The sequence below is a fragment of the Rousettus aegyptiacus genome, unplaced genomic scaffold, assembly GCF_014176215.1.
Source record: "Rousettus aegyptiacus isolate mRouAeg1 unplaced genomic scaffold, mRouAeg1.p scaffold_m13_p_1, whole genome shotgun sequence".
NCBI lineage: Eukaryota > Metazoa > Chordata > Mammalia > Chiroptera > Pteropodidae > Rousettus > Rousettus aegyptiacus.
Window position 1 is genome coordinate 99,549,877 of NW_023416284.1, and position 19,963 is coordinate 99,569,839.

Consider the following 19,963-nt stretch of genomic DNA (forward strand, 5'->3'; position numbering starts at 1 on the left):
ACCCGGGCGCAGCGCGCAGGCGGTGGCGAAGAGACGCCGAGCGGGCCGAGTGCGGCCGAGCAAAGCCGGAGCCGGAGCGGGGCCGCAGGAGCCGGGCCAGGTCCGGACGGGCCGAGATGCCCTATAAACTGAAGAAGGAGAAGGTGAGCGTGGCCCTTTTCTCTGCGCCTCTGCCTTGGGGCCTGCGCGGAGCTCTGGGAGGGGCCCGAGCCAGGCCCGGGACAGCCCCAGACTGACCCTCCGGTCCGGCCCCCGCAGGACTCCCTGGGCCAGCCCTCCGCCCCCGCTGCTGGTCGCACCCCCAGCCTGTGCCGCAGCTGAGAAAGGTCCCTCACCTTGTCCGGGATAGAGTGCCCCCACTTAGACCTTCCTTCCTCCCTCCACCTAGCCCCGGCTCAGGGTAACCCTCTGCCGCCAGATCTACCTCACTCCCAAGGCACTCCCCTGCTTTTTCAACCCCCACCACTTCCCCCATCCCCCACCGATTTGCCCGTTTGGGACAGCCTCTCATCTGAGACAGCACCTCCCTTCAGAACTACCTCCTCCTCCAAGATCCTTCCCTCCCCTTCTCACTCTCCTGGGCCTGGCCCGGCCTTCTCTACCGTCCCCTACAGCCCCTTCTCCCTCTCTGCCAAGCTCCCTGACCTAGAAGAGCTCTGCTTTCTCTCTTCTCAACTAAATCTGGTCTAGGCCCCTCCCTCTAGTTCTTCTTTCACACACAAACTTGTAAGCCGGGACTGAGCCTTTCCTTCTGTCTATGGAACCTTAGAATGTCAGTGCTGGACGGGACCTCTGAGTGCATTCAGTGCAATCCCAAGTAGTACAGATGAGGAGACTGAGGCCAAGGCAGGGGAAGGGACTTGGCCAAGGTCACACAGACTGCTGGAGGCCCAGCTACAATCAGGGCTTCTGACATAAAGGTCTCTTCTGTACCGAGTCCCCCTTAATGGGCATCAATCAACTCCCAGGTTGATTCTAAAGCAGTCACCTTTCCAAATCGGATCGGGCTCCTTCCCTTAATCTTAGGATAGCCTTTTTATTTCCCCTTTTTCCAGCACCAGTGCTGTACTTGTGTCTTTCCTGGGCCATACTATCTACAAATCCGGAATCTGCCCTCACTATCAGTCACTCCATGAGCCAACCACCCCTGAGCATCCTTGCCTTTGTCATGGTGTCCTGATGCATGCTGTTTCTCGATGTTGCCTTCTTTCACCTTCCTCTTGTACCTCCATACTGCCTTCCCCTGTTCTTCATCCTTGCCTTTCTCTACCCTCTATTTCATGCTGTTGCTGAGGTCTGACTCAGAGATGTGGTTCCTTTGAGGTACAGACTCACACAGAGGATGCTAGGATACCAGTTCCAACCTCCCCCAGCTTATCCTCTCCTGGGCTGGCCCCTGGTGGTGGGAGATAGCTCTGGGCCTGGTGTTCTGCATCAGCATAAAGCAACCAACTTTATGACCTTAGAGGTGTCTTGCTTTTCACTTGTCCTCTGGCTGAGTTGCTGGACTGCCATCTCTGACCTTATCAATGAAACTCTTTATCCTGGGCTGTTGGAGATCCACCAGGCCATTCTGATTCAGGGTTGTCCCTGTAACCTCTCAGGGCCTGATATTCTGAGTGTAGAGTTGGTGTTAGTGTACTAGGCACTGAACCTCCCGGGGTGCTGAGCTGGGCAAGGGTGTGTTACCCACCCAGGCCCTGTCCTTGGGGAGTGAGCATGCTTAGGTGGTTTGGGCAGCTTAGCTGTAGATGATACACACACAAGTCAGCCACACTTCTTCAAGGAGGGGCATGGAATTCCGGGGAAGCTGATGAAGTCCTTACCTACCTGTAGTTTTCAGTCTGTTGGAACAGATACTGGCTCATCCACAGAAAGCCTTTCTCTACTAGATGATTGAGAAGAAAAATTTTTAGTTAGATTTACTAGGACCACAGTAATAAGTATTTGGTTGGAAAAGAGTGTCGGAGAGATCCAGGTGCTTGGGGGTAGACATCTCTGGTCCTCTCTAAGGTTTAACTTTCTGCTTTTGCTTTCCAATTGCATTTGATCTCCTTCAATGATTGGCAAGCCCTAAAGAGGAAGAAGGTGACATTTGATTGAGGTTTGTCTGGATGGGCAGGGGGGTAGAAAGAAGGGGTGAATAGAGGATCTTTATTGCTCATCCATTATCTCTCCCCTTTCTTCTTCATCCCTGTTGATCCCCATCCTGGCCATCCTTCATGGCTTCTTCTCTGAAGCCTTTCCTGAACTCTCCCTCTTCCCCTTGATTTGCAGGATACTTGCTAGGTTACTTATGACCCTTTTGTGTTCTCTTGGATTGGAATTAATTGTAGACAAGTCTTTTCTTTCCCCTGCAATAATAACTAAGCTCCATTTTGATTTGGCATCTCCCTTGCACGCAGTAGGCACTCGGTGGATGCTGAGTCAATCGCTTAGGGGGCATTTGCATCCCTCTTCCCTCATGTACTGATCTGAGACTTACCTTTTTTAGGTACTCCTGCTCCCTCCCACTTTCTCTTCATGATAATAGTGACAACATTGACTAACATTAAGGTTTTCACATACCAGATACTATGCTAAGGAAATTAGGTACCATGATTGTCATGACTTAATAGATGAGGAAACTGAGACTTAGAGAGGCTAGTTAGCTTGCCCATGATTATATAACTAGTCAGAGTAGGGTCTTGAGCACAGGTCTGGCTCCAAACCGTGGTGCCGTGCCGTACTGGTCTGTTGGGCTGGGCTGAAGTGTGTGCACTTCACCTGTTCTGCGGCAGCCAGGGAGCAAGAATGGTGGGCCTGGGCTTCCCATACATACCTACTCACACCCACTCACACCTAGACAGCTGGGATGTCTCTTGGGTGCATCCCTAAGAGATATGACTAAGTGCTGTAGGATGGGTGGAGGGGCACAAAAAGGAACCAGGAGCTAATGATCAAGTAGAGAGACGAAACATATATAAATAGGGGTTAGCTTTGTCCAAGGGGCCCACATCTGGGCTGTGTGCAGATGGTTACCTCAGTGTTGTGTCTGTCTGCACCCCCTCATCCTTTTCCTCACCACCTCATCTCTGAGCCACTCCTTGGCCACTTGGCGAGGGGTCAGTGTGCCCAGCCGGGTCAGGCAGTGGGAGAGTGCCTAGCCCAAAGAAGGAGCTGCTCATGCCTGCTGGTGTGACTGCTTGGAGCTGCTCCACACCTGAGAAAGGTTTCCTTCCCCCCTACCCCTAGGAAGCCTCCCCCTACTCCCACCCACACAGAGCTCTCTTCTCCGTGAAATCCTTTTGCCCCCATAGTCACAATCACTTGATTTAACATTTCTCACTGAAGGGGCTCGGGTGCTACTGAGTCACAGAATCTCAGAGCTGGAAATGATTTCCAAGGATCTCCAATCCAGTCTTCATTTAAGGCTTGAATCCCTTCTGCAACAGGCTTTAGTGGAGGCATGAATGCTCCCCAGCTTGAATGCGCTTGGAGTTGGGGAGTTTCTAGCCTCTCCAGGCCGCTGATTTCTGTGCAGCTGCTCTGGGAGAAAATTCTTCCTTGGCTGGAACCTCAGCCTGTTTTCCTGCCACTTTAGTCCATGGCTCTTGGGCCTCTGGATCTGCATAGAACAAGTTGCATCTTTAGTCCACAGGGCAGCCCTTTAATTATTTGTAAAGATCCCTCTTGCTCCCCCTCCTGCCATGACTCCTCCCTTCCATTGTTACCTCTTGCAGTTCCTGCAGCTGTTGCTCTCAGGACATGCTTTTGAATCCACTCCCAGTATGGGTTGTATTTCTCCCCCGAAAAAAAAAAACCTAGAATTTGTCTTTGTCCCTCCTAAAGTTCGATGCACACAGCTAAACCAGATCCTTTTGAGTGGCTCCGTCAGTGCCAAGGATGGGGCGCTTCCATGTCCTCCAGTGCCAAGCACTTCACACAGGTCCCTTAAGTGGACGGAAGGTCATGTGAGCTGCTGTGGCAGCCATGGCATACGGATGATTTGTTTTTAGCTTGCAGTCAGACCTAAATCCCCAAGTCTTTTTCACATTTTCCCCATCCTGTTCCTGTGCAGTTGCTTTTTTTGGCCCGAAGCATAGGAAGAGATGCTGGGCAGGCCAGGGCTCTGAGCCAGTGGCCAGGTTCCCAGGGGAGACTTGGGACTAGTACTCACTCTTTGTAGTAATTCAAGGCCTTACCCCCATCCTTGTCCCTGTGCTTGTCCACCAAGACATTCTTGGGTCAATTTCCATACCTGTTAGCATCACTGGGCCCCACTGATTACTACTGGTCTGGATACTACTCAGGACCTCCGAAAAAATGCCTCCAGGTCTTTCCAGATGGCCTTGTGGGGAGAGTGGTGGATCCTTCCCCTCCAGCATGAGCGCCTCAGGCACCCTTTGCACATTTTAGCCAGAAGCCAGTTTCAGCAGCTTGTTCCATGATGCTTTTAAGAATTCCCACCCTAGTCTTGACAGAAGCCCACTCAAGCCCTAACTCATACACCAGCTTTGGGATGCGAAAGAGCAACTGTGTATTGGAGGTGTCTTCCCAAGCAGATTTTAAACTTGGGGGGACTGAATTTCCATTTGTGTACCCCAAATCCCCTTTCCTTGGATTAGGTACAAAGTAAGTGCTTAGTGGTTCGGATGGTTGGTTGATTAAATTGAACAGAGGATAATTACAACAAAGACAAAGAAGTCTAGACAAGGCTTTTCCCTTCCCTTGGCATCTGCTAATTTTACCTCCACTTTCTCCCTTTAGGAGCCCCCTAAGCTTGCCAAAGGTGCAGCCAAACCCAGCAGCTCGGGCAAGGATGGTGGAGGCGAGAACACTGAAGAGGTAATGAACATGGGTGCCGCCCTAGTTATGCTACAGGCACCAGCTCCAACTGCTGGATGGCTAGTGGGATGAGGAATCCCAGGGGGCCAGAAGTTACTGAGGCAGAAGGGAAGGAGGCTTCCACAGCTGGGGAGAGACCTGAACAACCCAGACTGCCCTCAGACAGGCTTTTCCTTTAGCTGGTATAGACCAAATAAGCTTTCCCAATCTTCAGACTCCCCAGGGGTTCCTATGAAAGGTGTTTCTCTCTCTACCAGTCTTGAGTATTGAGAATTATTTTTTCCTTAGGGCAAAAAGCTAGGGGTACCAGGTCCTGGGGTAAAGGGAAGAAGTACATAGGTGCTCATTGGGGGTGGCAAGTGGCTTCAGTGTGGTTCTGGGTGGGGCAGGGGTGGGGAGTGGCTGGTGTCCCTGAGTCAGGCAGGGCTGGGCCCACTGCCCTTGGTCCCGATCAAATGGGAGCTACTGAAGGACAGCCGTGAGCAGAGGTCAGTGCAGCCTGGCAATCTAGGGCTGTAAAGCAATAAATAGCAAGTGGAGAGAGCACTGGAGGGTGGAAGGACTTAAGGAAGTCCAGAAAGTTTGTGAATGTGCTCAGTGGGGTGCTTGGGATGGCACATGATCCTGTGAACACATTGAACAAGTGCCCATATTACCAAGGAGCTGGTGATCCTTAATTTCTCTGCTTCCTGCCTCCTGTTCTAAACTGCTGAGAGGGAGGGAGAACAGTAAACAGAGCTCTCTAATTATGGGCAGGTCTGGTGTATTTTTGGGAGAAGAGATTGATCAACAACTGGGGTTAATTCTGGATTTAGATTTTTCTGGGTACTTCTGGTTCCTATCACCTCCGAAGAGATCCAAGCACTTTTCACACCTGTGACCATCATTTTAGGCCTCATTTGAGTAATCAGAAGAAGCAGGATGGGTTCCCCCCATTTTATGGATATGGGAGTTGAGGACTGTTGAAGATAAATTCCTCCTTCCTCTGCACCGGCACAGTAATCTGAACAGGTCTCTAGGAAAGTACTTAACACTGGGTGTTAAAACTATTTGTTCCTACATGTATTTCTACCCACCAGACTGGGAGCTCTGAGGGAAGGAGCCGGCTTCTTCCCCACACCCGTGTGTTCATGCACTTGGTTCACTGTAGATCATCTGGGCTCAGTCTCTTCTTCACGAATGACGACATCTGTGGGACCCAGAGGGAAGGTATTGGAAGCTGGCAACTGGCATTCAAAGCAACAAGAGAAACTTAGAAACAGGATTTAAGGGGACAGAAAGGAATAGTTAGGTGGGGCACTCCTTTCGCCTACCTAACTCCTACCTGTTTGGTTTTTAGATAGATTGGATGTCGTTTTCTAAAAGTGGCCTTCCTTGACCACCCACCCCCATCCCCAAGACGAGGTCATCGCTCCTGCTGTTTGCTCATCTGTCTCCTAGTACAACCCTTAGCAGCACTGAACCAGAGCTGTAATGAAACAATTCGTGTGAATTCATCGTTTATCAGTTTGCTCCTGTGTTAGTGCGTGAGCTTGGTGAAAGCTCTCCTTCAATGCCAAAGGGCCTGGTACAGTGGAGGCACCAGCATTTAAATGCATTTGTGAGTGAAGGGTGAATTGAGTAAACAAACCAATTTCAAATTAGAGCTGGGAGGAAACTTAGAGTCTAACCCTCTCCTTTTATAGATGGGAAAATGAAGGCTCAAACAGGGTAAGAAATATGCTGAGACCAGCTTCTAGGATTTCTCCACGGCCTTTCTGGAAAAAACTGTTAAAGGCAATGGGTCAGTATCAAGCCCTCTGGAAAAGGAGAGCCTTGAGTTCACTTTGGGATCTGTTTTGTGAAATGCTACTTATGGCTCACCTGTATCAGGCAGCTTCAGGAATTCTGCTTCATAATTTTCTGGACGTGCCCCCACGCAGCCCCAGGCAAAGGGATGGTGGAAAAGTTTGGGGCCAGGCTGTGAGGTTCAGATCACCAAAAGCTGTTTGGCATGGTCCTTCCTTTGTCCTTCGCCTAGTCCAGAATTTGGGGCTCTTATAGCCAAATTTACCCAGTGTTGAGCATTTGCCAGTCTTTCCAGTTGATACTAATAATTATAGCAGCCAACATTCTTTTTATTGAACAGTAACTTGTGTATTAGTTTCCTAGGGCAGCCATAACAAATTACTAAAAACCAGGTAGATTAAAATAACAGAGCTTTATTCCCTCACAGTTCTGGAGGCCAGAAGTCTAAAACCAAGGTGTCCGCAGGCCATTTCCCTCTTTCCCTAGGAGATTCTAGGGAAGAATCTGTTCCGTGCTTCTCTCTTATAGTCTTAAAGCTTTCAACAATCTTTGCCATTCCGTGGCCTATAGATGCATCACTTCAGTCTCTGCCTCCGGCTCCAAATGGCCTTCGCCCCTGTGTGTCTTCGTGTCTCTGTGTCCAAATTTCCCATTTCTTAAAGGACACTAGTACTATTGGATTTATGGCTCATCCTAATCCAGTACGACCTCATCTTAACTTGATTACATCTGCAAAGACCTATTTCCAAATAAGGTCACATGTACAGATGTTGAGTTGATGTTAATTTTGGGGGGACACTGTTCTTCTCAGTACGCTCTGTACTAGGCACTATACTTTTCATGCGTTTAATCTTATAATCTTCTTATTTAATGTTTACAGCATTCCCTTTAGGTCATTCTGTTATCATCATTATCCCCATTTTACAGATGAAACTGAGGCTTAGTGATGTTCAATAGTTTTTACTCAGCAGTAAAAAAGTAGAGCTGGAATTCAACCCAGGTCTCTGTGGCTTGGGAGCCAGTTCTCTGTGTTCTTGTTGACATGATACACCTGCTCTAAGATTCTAGAACAGAATCTTAGAATGGAAAGAGCCTTGATTAATTAGGTCAGACTCACTGTGACCTTCCCTGAAGGCAGGGTCTTTCTTGGTTTGTTTTTAAGAAAGCAATTCAGTACTGTGGACTTTTCTATGTGCTGTGCCCTGTCCTGCATCCTGGGAGTGGGGACAGAGGGAGGAAGAAATTATTCCATTCTCCCCAACTTCAGCTTGATCTCCCTGTAGCCAGAGTTGTTACCCAAAAAATATATTTGGCCTTATCAGTCCTCTACTTAGAAACCTATGCTGGCATTTCATTGTGCACAAATTCAGATTTACACCCTTGGCCCTTCTGGGCTGGCCTCACCCATTATTCTAGCACCCATCCATTCTGGTTTCTTGTCCCACTGGACTTTCCCGTCTTCTGATATAATGAACTTTTTTATGGCTCAGGGCCCTCGTTGATGTGAGTCCACTTGCTTTATTTCTCTACTTTCTTTCTTTGCCTAAACCGTGTTTATCCTTTAAGAGCCAAATCAAAAGTCACCTCTTCAGGGACCTCTTCCCTACTCTCCGGGCAGAGTTTGTAACTCAGCCCTCTCTGTGTTGCCATATCCTTTGTTGCTGTCTCTGCTTTTGCATTTCCCTTGTACTGTTAGCCGCATTTGTGTCTGTCTTGCCTACTGGACTGTGAACTCTTTGAGGGCAAGGGCCATGCCTTATTCACCTTTTAATCTCTTAAAGCTTAGCATGATGTTTATTGAATAATGAAGGAAGAATTAAGCACAGTTAGTTAGAGCTCTAGGTGTCAGTAGAGGAGAGAATGCCTCTGATTTTCAGGGTTTTAAACTAAAATGACTTTTAGTTGGCTAGTTAGTTCATTATGCAAAAGCTATAACATTTATCTTTGCATTTTTCACTGTTTATCTTTCACCTTTTGGTTACAATACTTTCTACAGTGCTTAAATAATATATCTATCTCCTATTTAATTTGTGTTTAAATATGGGGCTGTGTTAGGATCAGGATGGACCAGGATTGATTCAGAGTGAGCGAGTGTAGTTGCAGTCTCCTGAGTGTGGTGCGGAAACTCAAAGTGCCACTTGATTGCTGGATGCCTGAATTTAGGATGCCTTCTTGGAGTTTGGATCCTGCAAGAGTTTAGAAGTGTGAGAAGAAGGTATTTCAGGCAGAGGAAATAGCCACTACAGAGTTTTACAGGTGGGACCAGGCAAGACATAGTAGGAAGTGGAGGGCATGTTGGCAACATTGCCTTCAGTCAGTGTTCACTCATGCTCCGATGGCTTCAGAAAGTTCTCTTGGGGACTCACCTGCTTCCTACCTGCAGCTCAGTTCAGTGGAGGAGAAGTTAGAAGCTGGAGCTTTTAGGAGAAAGTGTTGAACATGAAGTGAGCCACTGGCATATCTCCATACTTCCCTTCTGACAAACATGCTTCTAGTGAAGGGTGAACAGACCTCATCGAGGGACACCTCATCGAGGCTTGGCAGTCAAGGGCTCTGCTGGCTGGACCAGCCGTCTCTTGGATGCTTCTTGCATCTGGGGCCCGGGAGCCAGTGTTCCTTATAAAACAGGGTGGCCCAGTGGGGAGGAGGTGAGGCATACTCAGCCTGCTCAGCTGCTCCTTGGCCGCTCCAGCCTTCAATAATGTAATCCTAGTGGGGAAGGTACTAACTCGTTGGATGGTTTTAAACTTTGATTTTTAGCCATGCAATCCCCTCTTCTCTTGAAACCTTATGTGGAGAATGGTTGGGAAACCACTGATCTGGTCCAAACCTCTCCTTGCTAGCAGAGAGAAGTGAGGCCTTGCTTTTCCCTTTCTGGGAAGAATGCCTCTTTTTCCTGGATGTGCCTTCAATATAAGGTTTGTGGAGGTTCAGGGTGTCTGCGTCTTATCTGGGAGGGTGGAGAGAGACATGTTCTTTCTGTCTTGTTCTGCTGCTGCCACAGAACTCCTCACACTAGGACCACTAATGTTTCTCCCTCCTACTCTGCTTCTGCCTCTGTCCAGAGCTCTGTTCTGAGGGTTTCCAGGTCAGGACAAGAAGGGCCTATGGGAAGGGGCCTCGGCTTGGCCCCCAGTCAGTCAACCAATCAGACATCCATTGAATGCCTATTAGGTGCCAGTGCTGAGGGGACCCAGAGTGGTGTAAACTGGGGTCCAGGCTTTCAAGAGACTTGCTATCTAGTGGGAGGATAACACACAAATAAGCAGAGCAAGAGGAGTCACCGAGGATGATCACAGAGCCAGTGGAACAGACAAGTACTGTCAGGTCAGGAACATGGGGTGGATACCCAAGTCCCAGAGTCATCTGAGAAGGCTTTTTGGAAAAAGGTGGGACTTAAGCTGGGTCTTGAAAGATACAGTGCCTTCTTGGGTTCACCCATTTTAAAACAAGGAAAATAACGGACTCTAAGGACATTTGAGGTGTACTAATTTCAGGAATTTCCAGGCTACATTCCTAAAATCCAGGGATGGGAAATAATTAATAATAATAATAGTAGTAGTAATGGTAATAGAAGATACTGCTTATAGAACACATCTGTGTGCCATATACTACTGTTTGTATAAAGCCTTATTACAGTCCTATAATCCTGTGAGGTAGGCACTGTTGTCATGCCTGTTTTACAGATGAAGAAACTGAGGCACAGAGAGACTGTATGACTTTTGGCTAATAAATGGCAAAACCAGGAATCAAATCCAGGCATTCAGGTTCAGTCTGCCCTTGACCATTAAGCTCCATTAAGGGTTTGGTTGTTTCTATGACAGGGAAATGGAGGCCCAAAGCAGGGGAGAGTCTGATGCATACTAGGCTCTGGCCCCCCAAATTTCCACCTCTCTACCTCGCTTCCACCAACATGTAATCCATCTGTCACATACAGGACTCAAGGTGCCTCGCACTGTCTAAACAAGACCACACTGTTTGACAGCTGGTCATGACAAGAGAGATGTGTGATGGTTCCTTTGCCCCACTTGCTTGCACTCCCCTCATCAAATTGGTGTTGGGGGCTGCCATTTTAGGTAGAGGAGAGGGCCACATGGTCAAAGTGGTGGTAATGAACTACTCTGGACCCAAGGCCTGCCCCGAGCTGGACCCTGTGCTCCCCTCCTGTTCTCTGATCTCCAGTTAGATCACGAGCTCGACATAATTGTTTCAATAAAAGATTCAGAGCTTACAAAGCATTACATTTCTGCTTTCTTCCCTTCCCCCTTCCCAGGGGATTTCAAATTCTCCCACTCCTTATCGTGTGAAGTGAGAGTTTGTGGAGGATGGCTGGAGAGGAGGTGGTAGGGATGGCAGGTATGAGGATAGGACAACTTCCCTGCAGCTTGGGTACCCAGCTGGATGTGTCCTCATTCTTCTGGTGCTACTGCAGTCTCTAGGGGTAAGGGCTGCCCTGTTCCAACAAGGGTTTACCTTGACAGTACCTATGGGTAACCAGCTCTGCAAATATGTGTGTATACTTCTGAAAATGGGCTTTGTGGGACTCTGACAGTGTCTAGGAGGAAGTAAAGAGATAACTTTTCAAAATGAGCATATTTCTCCCATTATCAAAGCAGTGTCAGCTTGTACAAAATATAGAATAGAAAAAAGTCATTCATTCTGCTACCACAGGAGAGAGTCATGACCACAGTGGTGGGCTTGCTCTTGTTCTTTCCTCTTCTTCACCAGGTTTCGGGTTCTGTGCCTGTGTAGTAGTATGGGAGAGTTCATTTTGCATGTACAGTAATATATTATCCTTATTTCACTTAGCATAGGATGCAGTTTTCTGTCATTACATAGTTTTTGGCTCTTTGCTTTATTTTAAATTTTTATCAGAGTGATAAACGTGAACATGTACATCGTTCAGAAAGTCTTGGGCTTGTAATGAAAAGGGCAATCCCTGACTAGGCCCTCTTCTGTCGTTTTGTGGCAGTCACTTTCAACTGACTCTCTCCTTGGAGATTGACTTCTATATTTCAAAATAAGATTCTTTTACTGCCTTTTTTTTTTTTCCTTTATCATTTATTTATTTAGCTAGTTAGTTAGTTAGGCAGTCAGTTATGGTGACACTGGTTAACGAAACCCAGTATGTGTCAGGTGTACAATTCAACAGTAAGGCAAACATATATTGCATTGTGTGTTCACCACCCATAGTTAGATTTCTTTCTGTCATCCCATATTTGACCCCTTTCACCCCGTCTACCACCTCCCACTTTCATTAAAAAAAATTTTTGAGATTTCAAGATTATCTATCGACTCCATGCTGTGGAAAATTAAGGCCTCGATGTCTTATACCTCTACGTAGACATTTCCTCTTCTCCCCAAATACTTATCACCAATTTTTGGTAAATTACTATAACTATGTAAATATTTTTCACAGCAGAACCATGTATGATAATATTTAGTACATAGTTTTTATAAACATAATTTTAACTCTATGATATCCTGTCTATCTATTTGCTGTTACAAAGAAGGCTGTAAAAAGTGTGAAAAGGCCAAAGTCTTCTTTTATATTTAGGATTTTTCTTAAGCTTATTTCTAGTAGTTAAATTGCGGAGATACGGGAATGAATTTCTTTTAACTTTTAATTGAAGAATGCCACACATTCAGTAAAGGGGTACAATAGTCATCTTAGGTGTCTGCTCAGTGAATTTTTACATAGGTATACGCTATGAACCACTTCCCAGATCCAGTCAAGATATAGAATTACTTAGAATGTTCCTTATGCCCCTTCTCAAGTCAATACCCACACACTACCCCTCACCAACCCTCACCACCCCCACCCCAGCCCTGGAAAGATAGCCACTTTTCTGACTTCTGTCACTATCAATCCATCTTTTCTGCCTGTTCATGAACTGGAGTGAACATTTTGAGGGCTCATGATGCAGAGGCAGTAGGCATCACTTTGGGAGACACAACTTTGTGACCACTCCCTTCCAGGGATAAAACATAGTTGTCTCTGACCCTGGCCTTAGCTCATTCAGGACAGGTGACAGCTGCTCGATGCCCAGGTCTGCACAGGCATAAATGGACTGGGAGGTGGGGCCTGGGGTGGGAGGAGTAGTTTGGGGAGTAGGCTTCAACAATTCACTTGTTTGACCAGGCCCAGCCACAGCCACAGCCACAGCCACAACCGCAGCCACAGCCACAGCCCCAGTCTCAGCCACCATCATCCAACAAGCGTCCCAGCAACAGCACACCACCCCCCACGCAGCTCAGCAAAATCAAGTACTCAGGGGGGCCCCAAATTGTCAAGAAGGAGCGGCGGCAAAGCTCCTCCCGCTTCAACCTCAGCAAGAACCGGGAGTTGCAGAAGCTTCCTGCTCTGAAAGGTACTTGGAAAGGTCAGGGGGGCTGGTGTACTAGGTCTAGTGGGCACTGAGTATGGGCAGAATGGAAGTTTGGGGTATTTTGGGGGGATGGGAGTTCTAGTGAATATGAGAGGGCATTGTGCAGGGGCTGGGAGTGCTAGGGGAGCAGGGCGGAGGTAGGATGGGTAGGTGAAAGCCTTATATGGCACGTGGGGCGTGTCGGGGAAGAACTGGGTGGAAAATGTGACTGTCTGCCCGACCCTGCCCAGATTCGCCAACCCAGGAGCGGGAGGAGCTGTTTATCCAGAAGCTGCGCCAGTGCTGTGTCCTTTTTGACTTTGTGTCAGACCCACTCAGTGACCTCAAATTCAAGGAGGTGAAGCGGGCAGGACTCAATGAAATGGTGGAGTATATCACCCATAGCCGCGATGTTGTCACCGAGGCCATTTACCCCGAGGCTGTCACCATGGTGGGCACAGGGAAAGGGGAAAGCAGGCAGGGGTTGGGGGGAGAGGGCAGAGAAATCCAGATGGAGCTCTCACCTGTGCCCTACCCCTCAGTTTTCAGTGAATCTCTTCCGGACACTGCCACCTTCATCAAATCCTACTGGTGCCGAGTTTGACCCAGAGGAAGATGAGCCCACTCTGGAAGCTGCGTGGCCACATCTCCAGGTACCAGGGCAAGGGGGCAGGTTGGCCCTGGCTGCAGGGACTGGGGCATTCTGACACCTGCAGCCAGGAGTAACTCCCAGTCCTTGGGGAATACCCCCTAAGAGGATGCTCCGTTCCCCCCGCAGCTCGTGTACGAGTTTTTCTTACGTTTCCTTGAGTCTCCTGATTTCCAGCCAAACATAGCCAAGAAGTACATTGACCAGAAGTTTGTCCTTGCTGTGAGTGCCTTAAGTTTCTGTCCTTCCCCTCCTTCCAGTGCATGAACTCTAGCACCACATCTCCTCACTCCAGTCCCAGCTGCTCTTTCTCCTTCTACTGAATATATTGGGTTTCAGCTGTGTCTGGTACAGGAGACTATGGGGGTTAAACAAACCTACTCTGCCCTTAAGAAGCTTCCAGCATAATGGAAGGAAACAAAAAAGCAACACAGGTACTTCTCCCCCCCCTCAATGGGGGTATGCAAATATGCATACTCAGACCTTACCTTGGGTAGAGCAATATAAAGAATCACTCTTTCCAGACTTGTCCCCATCCCCCATCTCCAGAGAACCTCTGGGCTTCCCCTGGCCAGGATCCTGTGTCATGCCAGCCTGGCCTTCCTCGGCTCCTGCCTCACTCACCACTTTTCCTCCCACCTGCTCCCAGCTCCTGGACCTGTTTGACAGTGAGGATCCTCGAGAGCGGGACTTCCTCAAGACCATCTTGCATCGCATCTATGGCAAGTTTTTGGGGCTCCGGGCTTATATCCGTAGGCAGATCAACCACATCTTCTACAGGTGAGGCCAGCAGCTCAGGCTCAGGAGCAAAGCAAGCCCCCACCAAGGCGGTTGTGGGAGAAGGGAGGTAGGGGAGACTGCAGAATGCTGGAGGGGCATCGGGGATTGTCAAGAGACCTTTTTTTCTTCCCTCAGGTTCATCTATGAGACGGAGCATCACAATGGGATTGCTGAGCTCCTGGAGATCCTGGGCAGGTGAGAGGTGGGGGTGGGGGCACACATGCCTGAAAAAGGTTGGGAGGATTGCTACATTGAGCTTGGACCAGGCCCTTTGGTCCTAACAAACCTCCCTTAACTTGTAGCATCATCAATGGCTTTGCCTTGCCCCTTAAGGAAGAGCATAAGATGTTCCTTATCCGTGTCCTGCTTCCCCTTCACAAGGTCAAGTCCCTGAGTGTCTACCACCCTCAGGTGAGCTGCCTTCCTACTGATTGATGATCCTTGACGCTGGTAAAAGAGAAAAGAGAGAGAGGGAAGGTATTCCAGCTGCAGGGGTGGCAGAGGGAACGAGTAGGATAATTCCTCTCTACACCTCCTCTTCCATCCTGGGGTCTTGCTTCTGTCACTGACTTCTGTGAGACTTGGGTCCTGCACCTGACTTCCTTTCTACCTCAATCTTTTGCAGCTGGCATACTGTGTGGTACAATTCTTGGAGAAGGAAAGCAGTCTCACTGAGCCGGTAATTCCCCTTAAAAGCCCCAGGGTACACCTTTCTGTCAGCATCACTTGCTAGTCTGTACCTATTGAGCAGTGCCGTAAGCAGGTGCTTGGGGGATGTGGCCCAACAGGTGATTCTTCTTCTCTGAAGTAAAACCTGTGTACACCTACGAATAGATCCAGAGAAACGTGAACAGTTAGCTGAGGCCACCCAAGCTATGGACAGGGCAGGGGAGGATAGGAAGGCTTCCAGTAGAACCAGGCAGGTATTGTGTGAGAATTTTACTCCTGTCGTCTGTCTCACAGGTGATTGTGGGACTTCTCAAGTTCTGGCCCAAGACCCACAGCCCCAAGGAGGTGATGTTCCTGAATGAGCTAGAGGAGATTCTAGATGTCATTGAACCTTCAGAGTTCAGCAAAGTGATGGAACCACTCTTCCGCCAGCTTGCCAAATGTGTCTCCAGCCCCCATTTCCAGGTGAGACCTAGACCCAGCATATCCCAGCTTGTCTCCCAGACAATGAGGGGAGTCTTAAGCAAAGCAAGCAGAATCCTCACTGAGTCCTGCCTGTCCCCACCAGGTGGCAGAGCGTGCGCTCTATTACTGGAACAACGAGTACATCATGAGCCTGATAAGTGACAATGCTGCCCGAGTCCTCCCCATAATGTTCCCTGCACTCTACAGGAACTCCAAGAGCCACTGGAACAAGTAGGAGTCTGGGTTGCGGTTGGGCTCTGGTTTTGGAACCCGTGAGGGTATGGAAGAACTTAAGAGCCAGTGTGGTCTCATCTGGTTACTCACAAGTGGGGCTGGTGCCCACTGCCTGTTGATAGGATCTTGAGGGACCGACTGGGGAGAAAAGATACCTATGTGGAGACCTTGCAATACCCAACAGAGGAGCAGTGGCCTATATATTACCTCTTCTTGTGGTCAGATATTCTGTAGCTTTGGAGACTTAATTCCATGCTGTGAGAAGTTGATGTGATCTTAGTATGTGCTGAATCCCAGTGTTGTGAAAAGGCTTTCCCACTACAAGCAAGTACACTGTGATGCAGATGCACATCATGCTGCTGGGAACCCATTGGTGTGGGCTAGTGTGTAGAAAGTAGTGGGAAGTAGGTAGGTTTTGGGGTGGGAGGAAGGATGGACGACAGACCAATATTTGTAAAGATTCTGAAATGCCAATCTCAAGTCACATGATTTAATCAGAGAGATGAGCTTATATTGTACAGTGACTTGTGAAATAGTAGTAAATGAGAAAGCTCTTAGTAGATACATCCTAGGAAAGAGCAAATTGGGGTCCTAGTACTAAGGGCAGGCTCTGGCCTTTCTATACCTCGTCTTTCTTCTGGTGGCAGGACAATCCATGGACTGATCTACAATGCTCTGAAGTTGTTTATGGAGATGAATCAGAAGCTGTTTGATGACTGCACACAACAATACAAGGCAGAGAAGCAGAAGTGAGTATCTCTCTACTTGGTCATCTACCACCATCCCCCTTTGCTTCTCTCAAGCCCAGCCCCCCTCCTGTTTTTATTCACTCAGGGGCAGGTTCCGAATGAAGGAAAGAGAAGAGATGTGGCAAAAGATTGAGGAGCTGGCCCGACTTAATCCCCAGGTGAGGTTTTTCTGCCACTGCCCTGAACTGAGGGGCCCATCTTGGGCTGAGGGTTTGAGGAGGAATAGAGGCAAACAGGTTCAGACTTCTGAAGTGGCTCTCTCCACTCATCCATGCCTCCTTTCCTTCTCAGTATCCCATGTTCCGAGCTCCGCCACCACTGCCTCCTGTGTACTCAATGGAGACAGAGACCCCCACTGCAGAGGACATTCAGCTTCTGAAGAGGACAGTGGAGACAGAGGCTGTGCAGGTGGCAGGGCCCAGAGGGAGGAGGGAGCAGAAATAAAGACAGCTCTGAAAGGGAAAGGAGACAGGAGTGGCAGAGCCAAGGAATAAGGGGAGGAAATAATAGAATATACTGGGATTTGGTCACTATTCCTCACCTTCTTTGTATCGACACACAGATGCTGAAGGACATCAAGAAGGAGAAAGTGCTGCTTCGGAGGAAGTCAGAGCTGCCCCAGGACGTGTACACCATTAAGGCACTGGAGGCGCATAAGCGTGCAGAAGAGTTCTTAACTGCCAGCCAGGAGGCTCTCTGACGCCCTAATTTTCCCTCCACAGGGCCACATCCCACTCAGCCCTGGGACGCCGCCCTAGCCCTCCACCCTCTGCTCCCCACTGGCTGACATGGGGCAAGGCAGTGCCTCTCTAGCTACTCTAGGGAGGGTCATGCGGCACTTGAAGTAGGGACACCCACAGAGTGGTCCCTCTTCTCCCCAAAATGTGTTCATGCCTCCCTGTGGCTAGTACAGACAGGCTGAGATTCTCAGTACTCAGACAACTGGGGATGTCTGTGCCCCTCCTGCTCCTAACCCCACAGCTACCTGAGGCTGCTCTGAGAAATACACACAGGAATACATATATGCTCCTCTCCCTCCTCTTTATCCTAATTTGAACTCCAGGGGTCTCTCCTCTCCTTTCCCTGCAGAGGCACACAGGGAGCAGCAAGAGATTATTCTCACCAAAGTTATGTCAAGTCCCATTGACCCCTGGAATCAGTAGCTGGAGGGGCACCAACCTCTAACAGCACAAAGAGGCCCCTGGCCCCAGCAGTGTGCAGGCTGAGGGGGCTGTATTATTTTCTCTTACCCCCTGCCTGCCTATGTGAGGAGGTCAAATGGAGAAACACATAGGCTATGGACAGTAGGTGAAGAATAAAGGGCCCAGATGGACCAAGAGAAGAGGATAAATACCCTACCCTGTGCTCTTTGGTGAGCAGCAGCCCTGGGATCACAGATAGAGAAGGGACCACCTGGGGCTGACTACTTTCCTATGCCTTTGGATTCCAAAGCTAGAAGGAAATAAGCAGGGAGCAGTGCCCCAAGCATGGCTCCTGCCAACACCTATTTATTCCCTTGTTTGTGCTAATGCTGGGCAGGTCCTTGTCCCTTTCAGGCACCACGGAGTGGCAAGGAGCTAAGAAGGGCCAGACCTGGGTTCCAGGGGCATAGGCAGTGCAGCTTTTGGCTGTGTACATAGGGTGCTTTATTCTCCAGAGTGATACATGTTAAGGTGGGTTGGGCTTGGGCCGATGTCCCCATGTGTACAGAACTGAATAAAGTGGGTCTCTGAGAAGGAGTCTGATTTGCTTTGATGTGGAAAGGGAGGTGGGGAGGATGGAGATGGACATTACAACCAGGAATGTGTTCAGTCCTGTGCTGGTTCCAGTCTGAAATGTACGGAAATAAGTGACCTGAAGGAGGTCATTTCCAGGCAGGGGATGCCTGCCGGGCTTGGAGGGCCTTCTGTACCACATCTTCCCACTGGGCATCTGATATCTCCCGAGCCCAGGCAGGAACGCCTGGCGCAGGTAGGCTTACTCCAGCCATCGTCCTTTTCACCAGCTCTACATGTTCTGAAATCACAGGCAGAGACCAGTTAGAGGATAGAAACAATGACACCAGCTTCCCTTCCCATTCTTTGAATTAATCCAGAGCCATTGAGCTAGGGAGGTCACCAAATTCACCTGCTATTTCTAAGTAAGCCTGCCCATTTCCCAAGTCTAGAAGAATAGCACTTCACCTGAATCTCTGAAGTCTGCAAAACCTGAGATCACAAACTCATTTTTTTTCGGAACGAGTGACTTTGCTTTATTTGCTCTAGCCTGTCCCTTTCCTCTATAATTATTCTAGAATAAAAAATTGGTTTCTTTTACCTGGGTCCATAGGAATGGAGCTGTGGTTGCTCAATGCTGTAGCTCCCTCCTCATCTTCATCCTCACTCTCCAATGGCGGGTCTGGCAAATGAAGCCCCAGGGCCTGCAGAACCAGAGAGAAGGCAGTTCAGGGCTAACCTTCAAGGAAACCAGGTTCACCTGCTCAGAACAATGCTTCCTCCACCATACCTGGATCCGATCCTGGATATCGGCAACTACATCTTCTCCATCCACCACTGGTGCCAGCTCCACCTCCTCTGGTTCAGGATCTTGGTTCAGGGGCTGGTAGGAGTAGCCAGCTGGGCCTGCCCCAGTTTCCTCCTGTTCTTCCTCAGGTTCTTCACTGCTCCAGTCGCCAGTGCCTTCTGTAGAACCCTGGTGCGGCCCTAGTTCCTCAGTCTGATTGGGGAAGATACGCTCAGGGCCCATGGTGTCTCCTCCCAGAACTACTGCTGCCATCCGGGCAGGGGCTGCAAGAACAAGGAAGCAGGTCTACATTCGGCCTCCCATCCAGCTCCTTGTAGTCTCCTGCGTCCACAAAACATTTAAACGTCCCCAACTTTCCTCCATACTACCCCATCGCACCACACCCCACCCCATCCCAGCCTCTTCTTGGCCCCTCCACCTTTTATGTCGGCTCTTATCTCGAAACGAGACCCGCCCGCCTTGCTCGGCCATTTCTTAAATAACAGCCCAATCGGGGGCCATGCCACCTCCCCAAACAACCCTTCCAGAACCCCGCCCCCTGCACCTCTTGCCGGCTTGGGAACTGGATCACCAAACGAGCTCCCCTAGACACCCTTCCCCCTTCCCCCTCTCAATGGGGTTCCCCTCTGTACCACCTGACAAACGCCCTTCAGGCCCCAGGGGCTCGCCTCAAATGGCCCCAGCTGCGGCGGCCCCCACCGCCCCCACCGATTGTCGGCGCGGGTGTCTCCACGAGCCTCACCCGCTCAGAGCCCGCGGCCAAACCCGCACCTTCACTTCCGGTGGGGCAGGACGTGCTGGTGTGCCTAGTCCTCCAGCCCCGCCCCGTGCTCATGATTGACGCGAGCTAGAACAAGGAGTCCGCCTCTTGTCCCGCCTCCGCGACCCTCTGCCCAGACAACAAAGGACTA

General features: G+C 49.4%; 2 protein-coding genes and 1 long non-coding RNA gene across 6 annotated transcripts in view; 2 read left to right on the forward strand and 1 right to left on the reverse strand.

Annotated features, from left to right (window-relative positions):
* Nucleotides 1-18,265, forward strand: PPP2R5D (protein phosphatase 2 regulatory subunit B'delta). The gene is made up of 16 exons (XM_016128635.2): nucleotides 1-143; nucleotides 4,750-4,827; nucleotides 12,758-12,986; nucleotides 13,235-13,434; nucleotides 13,526-13,636; nucleotides 13,762-13,854; nucleotides 14,282-14,412; nucleotides 14,548-14,607; nucleotides 14,715-14,823; nucleotides 15,038-15,091; nucleotides 15,376-15,546; nucleotides 15,650-15,777; nucleotides 16,428-16,529; nucleotides 16,615-16,687; nucleotides 16,821-16,937; nucleotides 17,092-18,265. The coding sequence occupies exons 1-16, from the start codon at nucleotides 117-119 to the stop codon at nucleotides 17,227-17,229; spliced, it is 1,821 nt and encodes a 606-aa protein (XP_015984121.1). The 5' UTR covers nucleotides 1-116; the 3' UTR covers nucleotides 17,230-18,265.
* LOC118600444 lies at nucleotides 5,944-12,750 on the forward strand. The gene is made up of 3 exons (XR_004950111.1): nucleotides 5,944-6,036; nucleotides 6,167-6,427; nucleotides 6,513-12,750. It is a non-coding gene; the product is annotated as an uncharacterized LOC118600444 (long non-coding RNA).
* Nucleotides 17,908-19,963, reverse strand: part of MEA1 (male-enhanced antigen 1) — a 2,282-nt gene continuing 226 nt past the window's right edge. The window contains exons 1-4 of one of the 4 annotated variants that reach the window (XM_016128645.2): nucleotides 19,795-19,894; nucleotides 19,035-19,315; nucleotides 18,846-18,948; nucleotides 17,908-18,545 (exon numbers count right to left, since the gene is read on the reverse strand). In XM_016128645.2, the coding sequence (XP_015984131.1) occupies nucleotides 18,394-18,545; nucleotides 18,846-18,948; nucleotides 19,035-19,304 (525 nt within the window). In that variant the 5' untranslated portion in view covers nucleotides 19,305-19,315; nucleotides 19,795-19,894 and the 3' untranslated portion in view covers nucleotides 17,908-18,393. Of the gene's footprint in view, nucleotides 18,546-18,845; nucleotides 18,949-19,034; nucleotides 19,316-19,684; nucleotides 19,895-19,963 lie in introns of those variants that run through there. The other 3 variants (XM_016128647.2, XM_016128646.2, XM_016128644.2) reach the window with 3 other exon arrangements.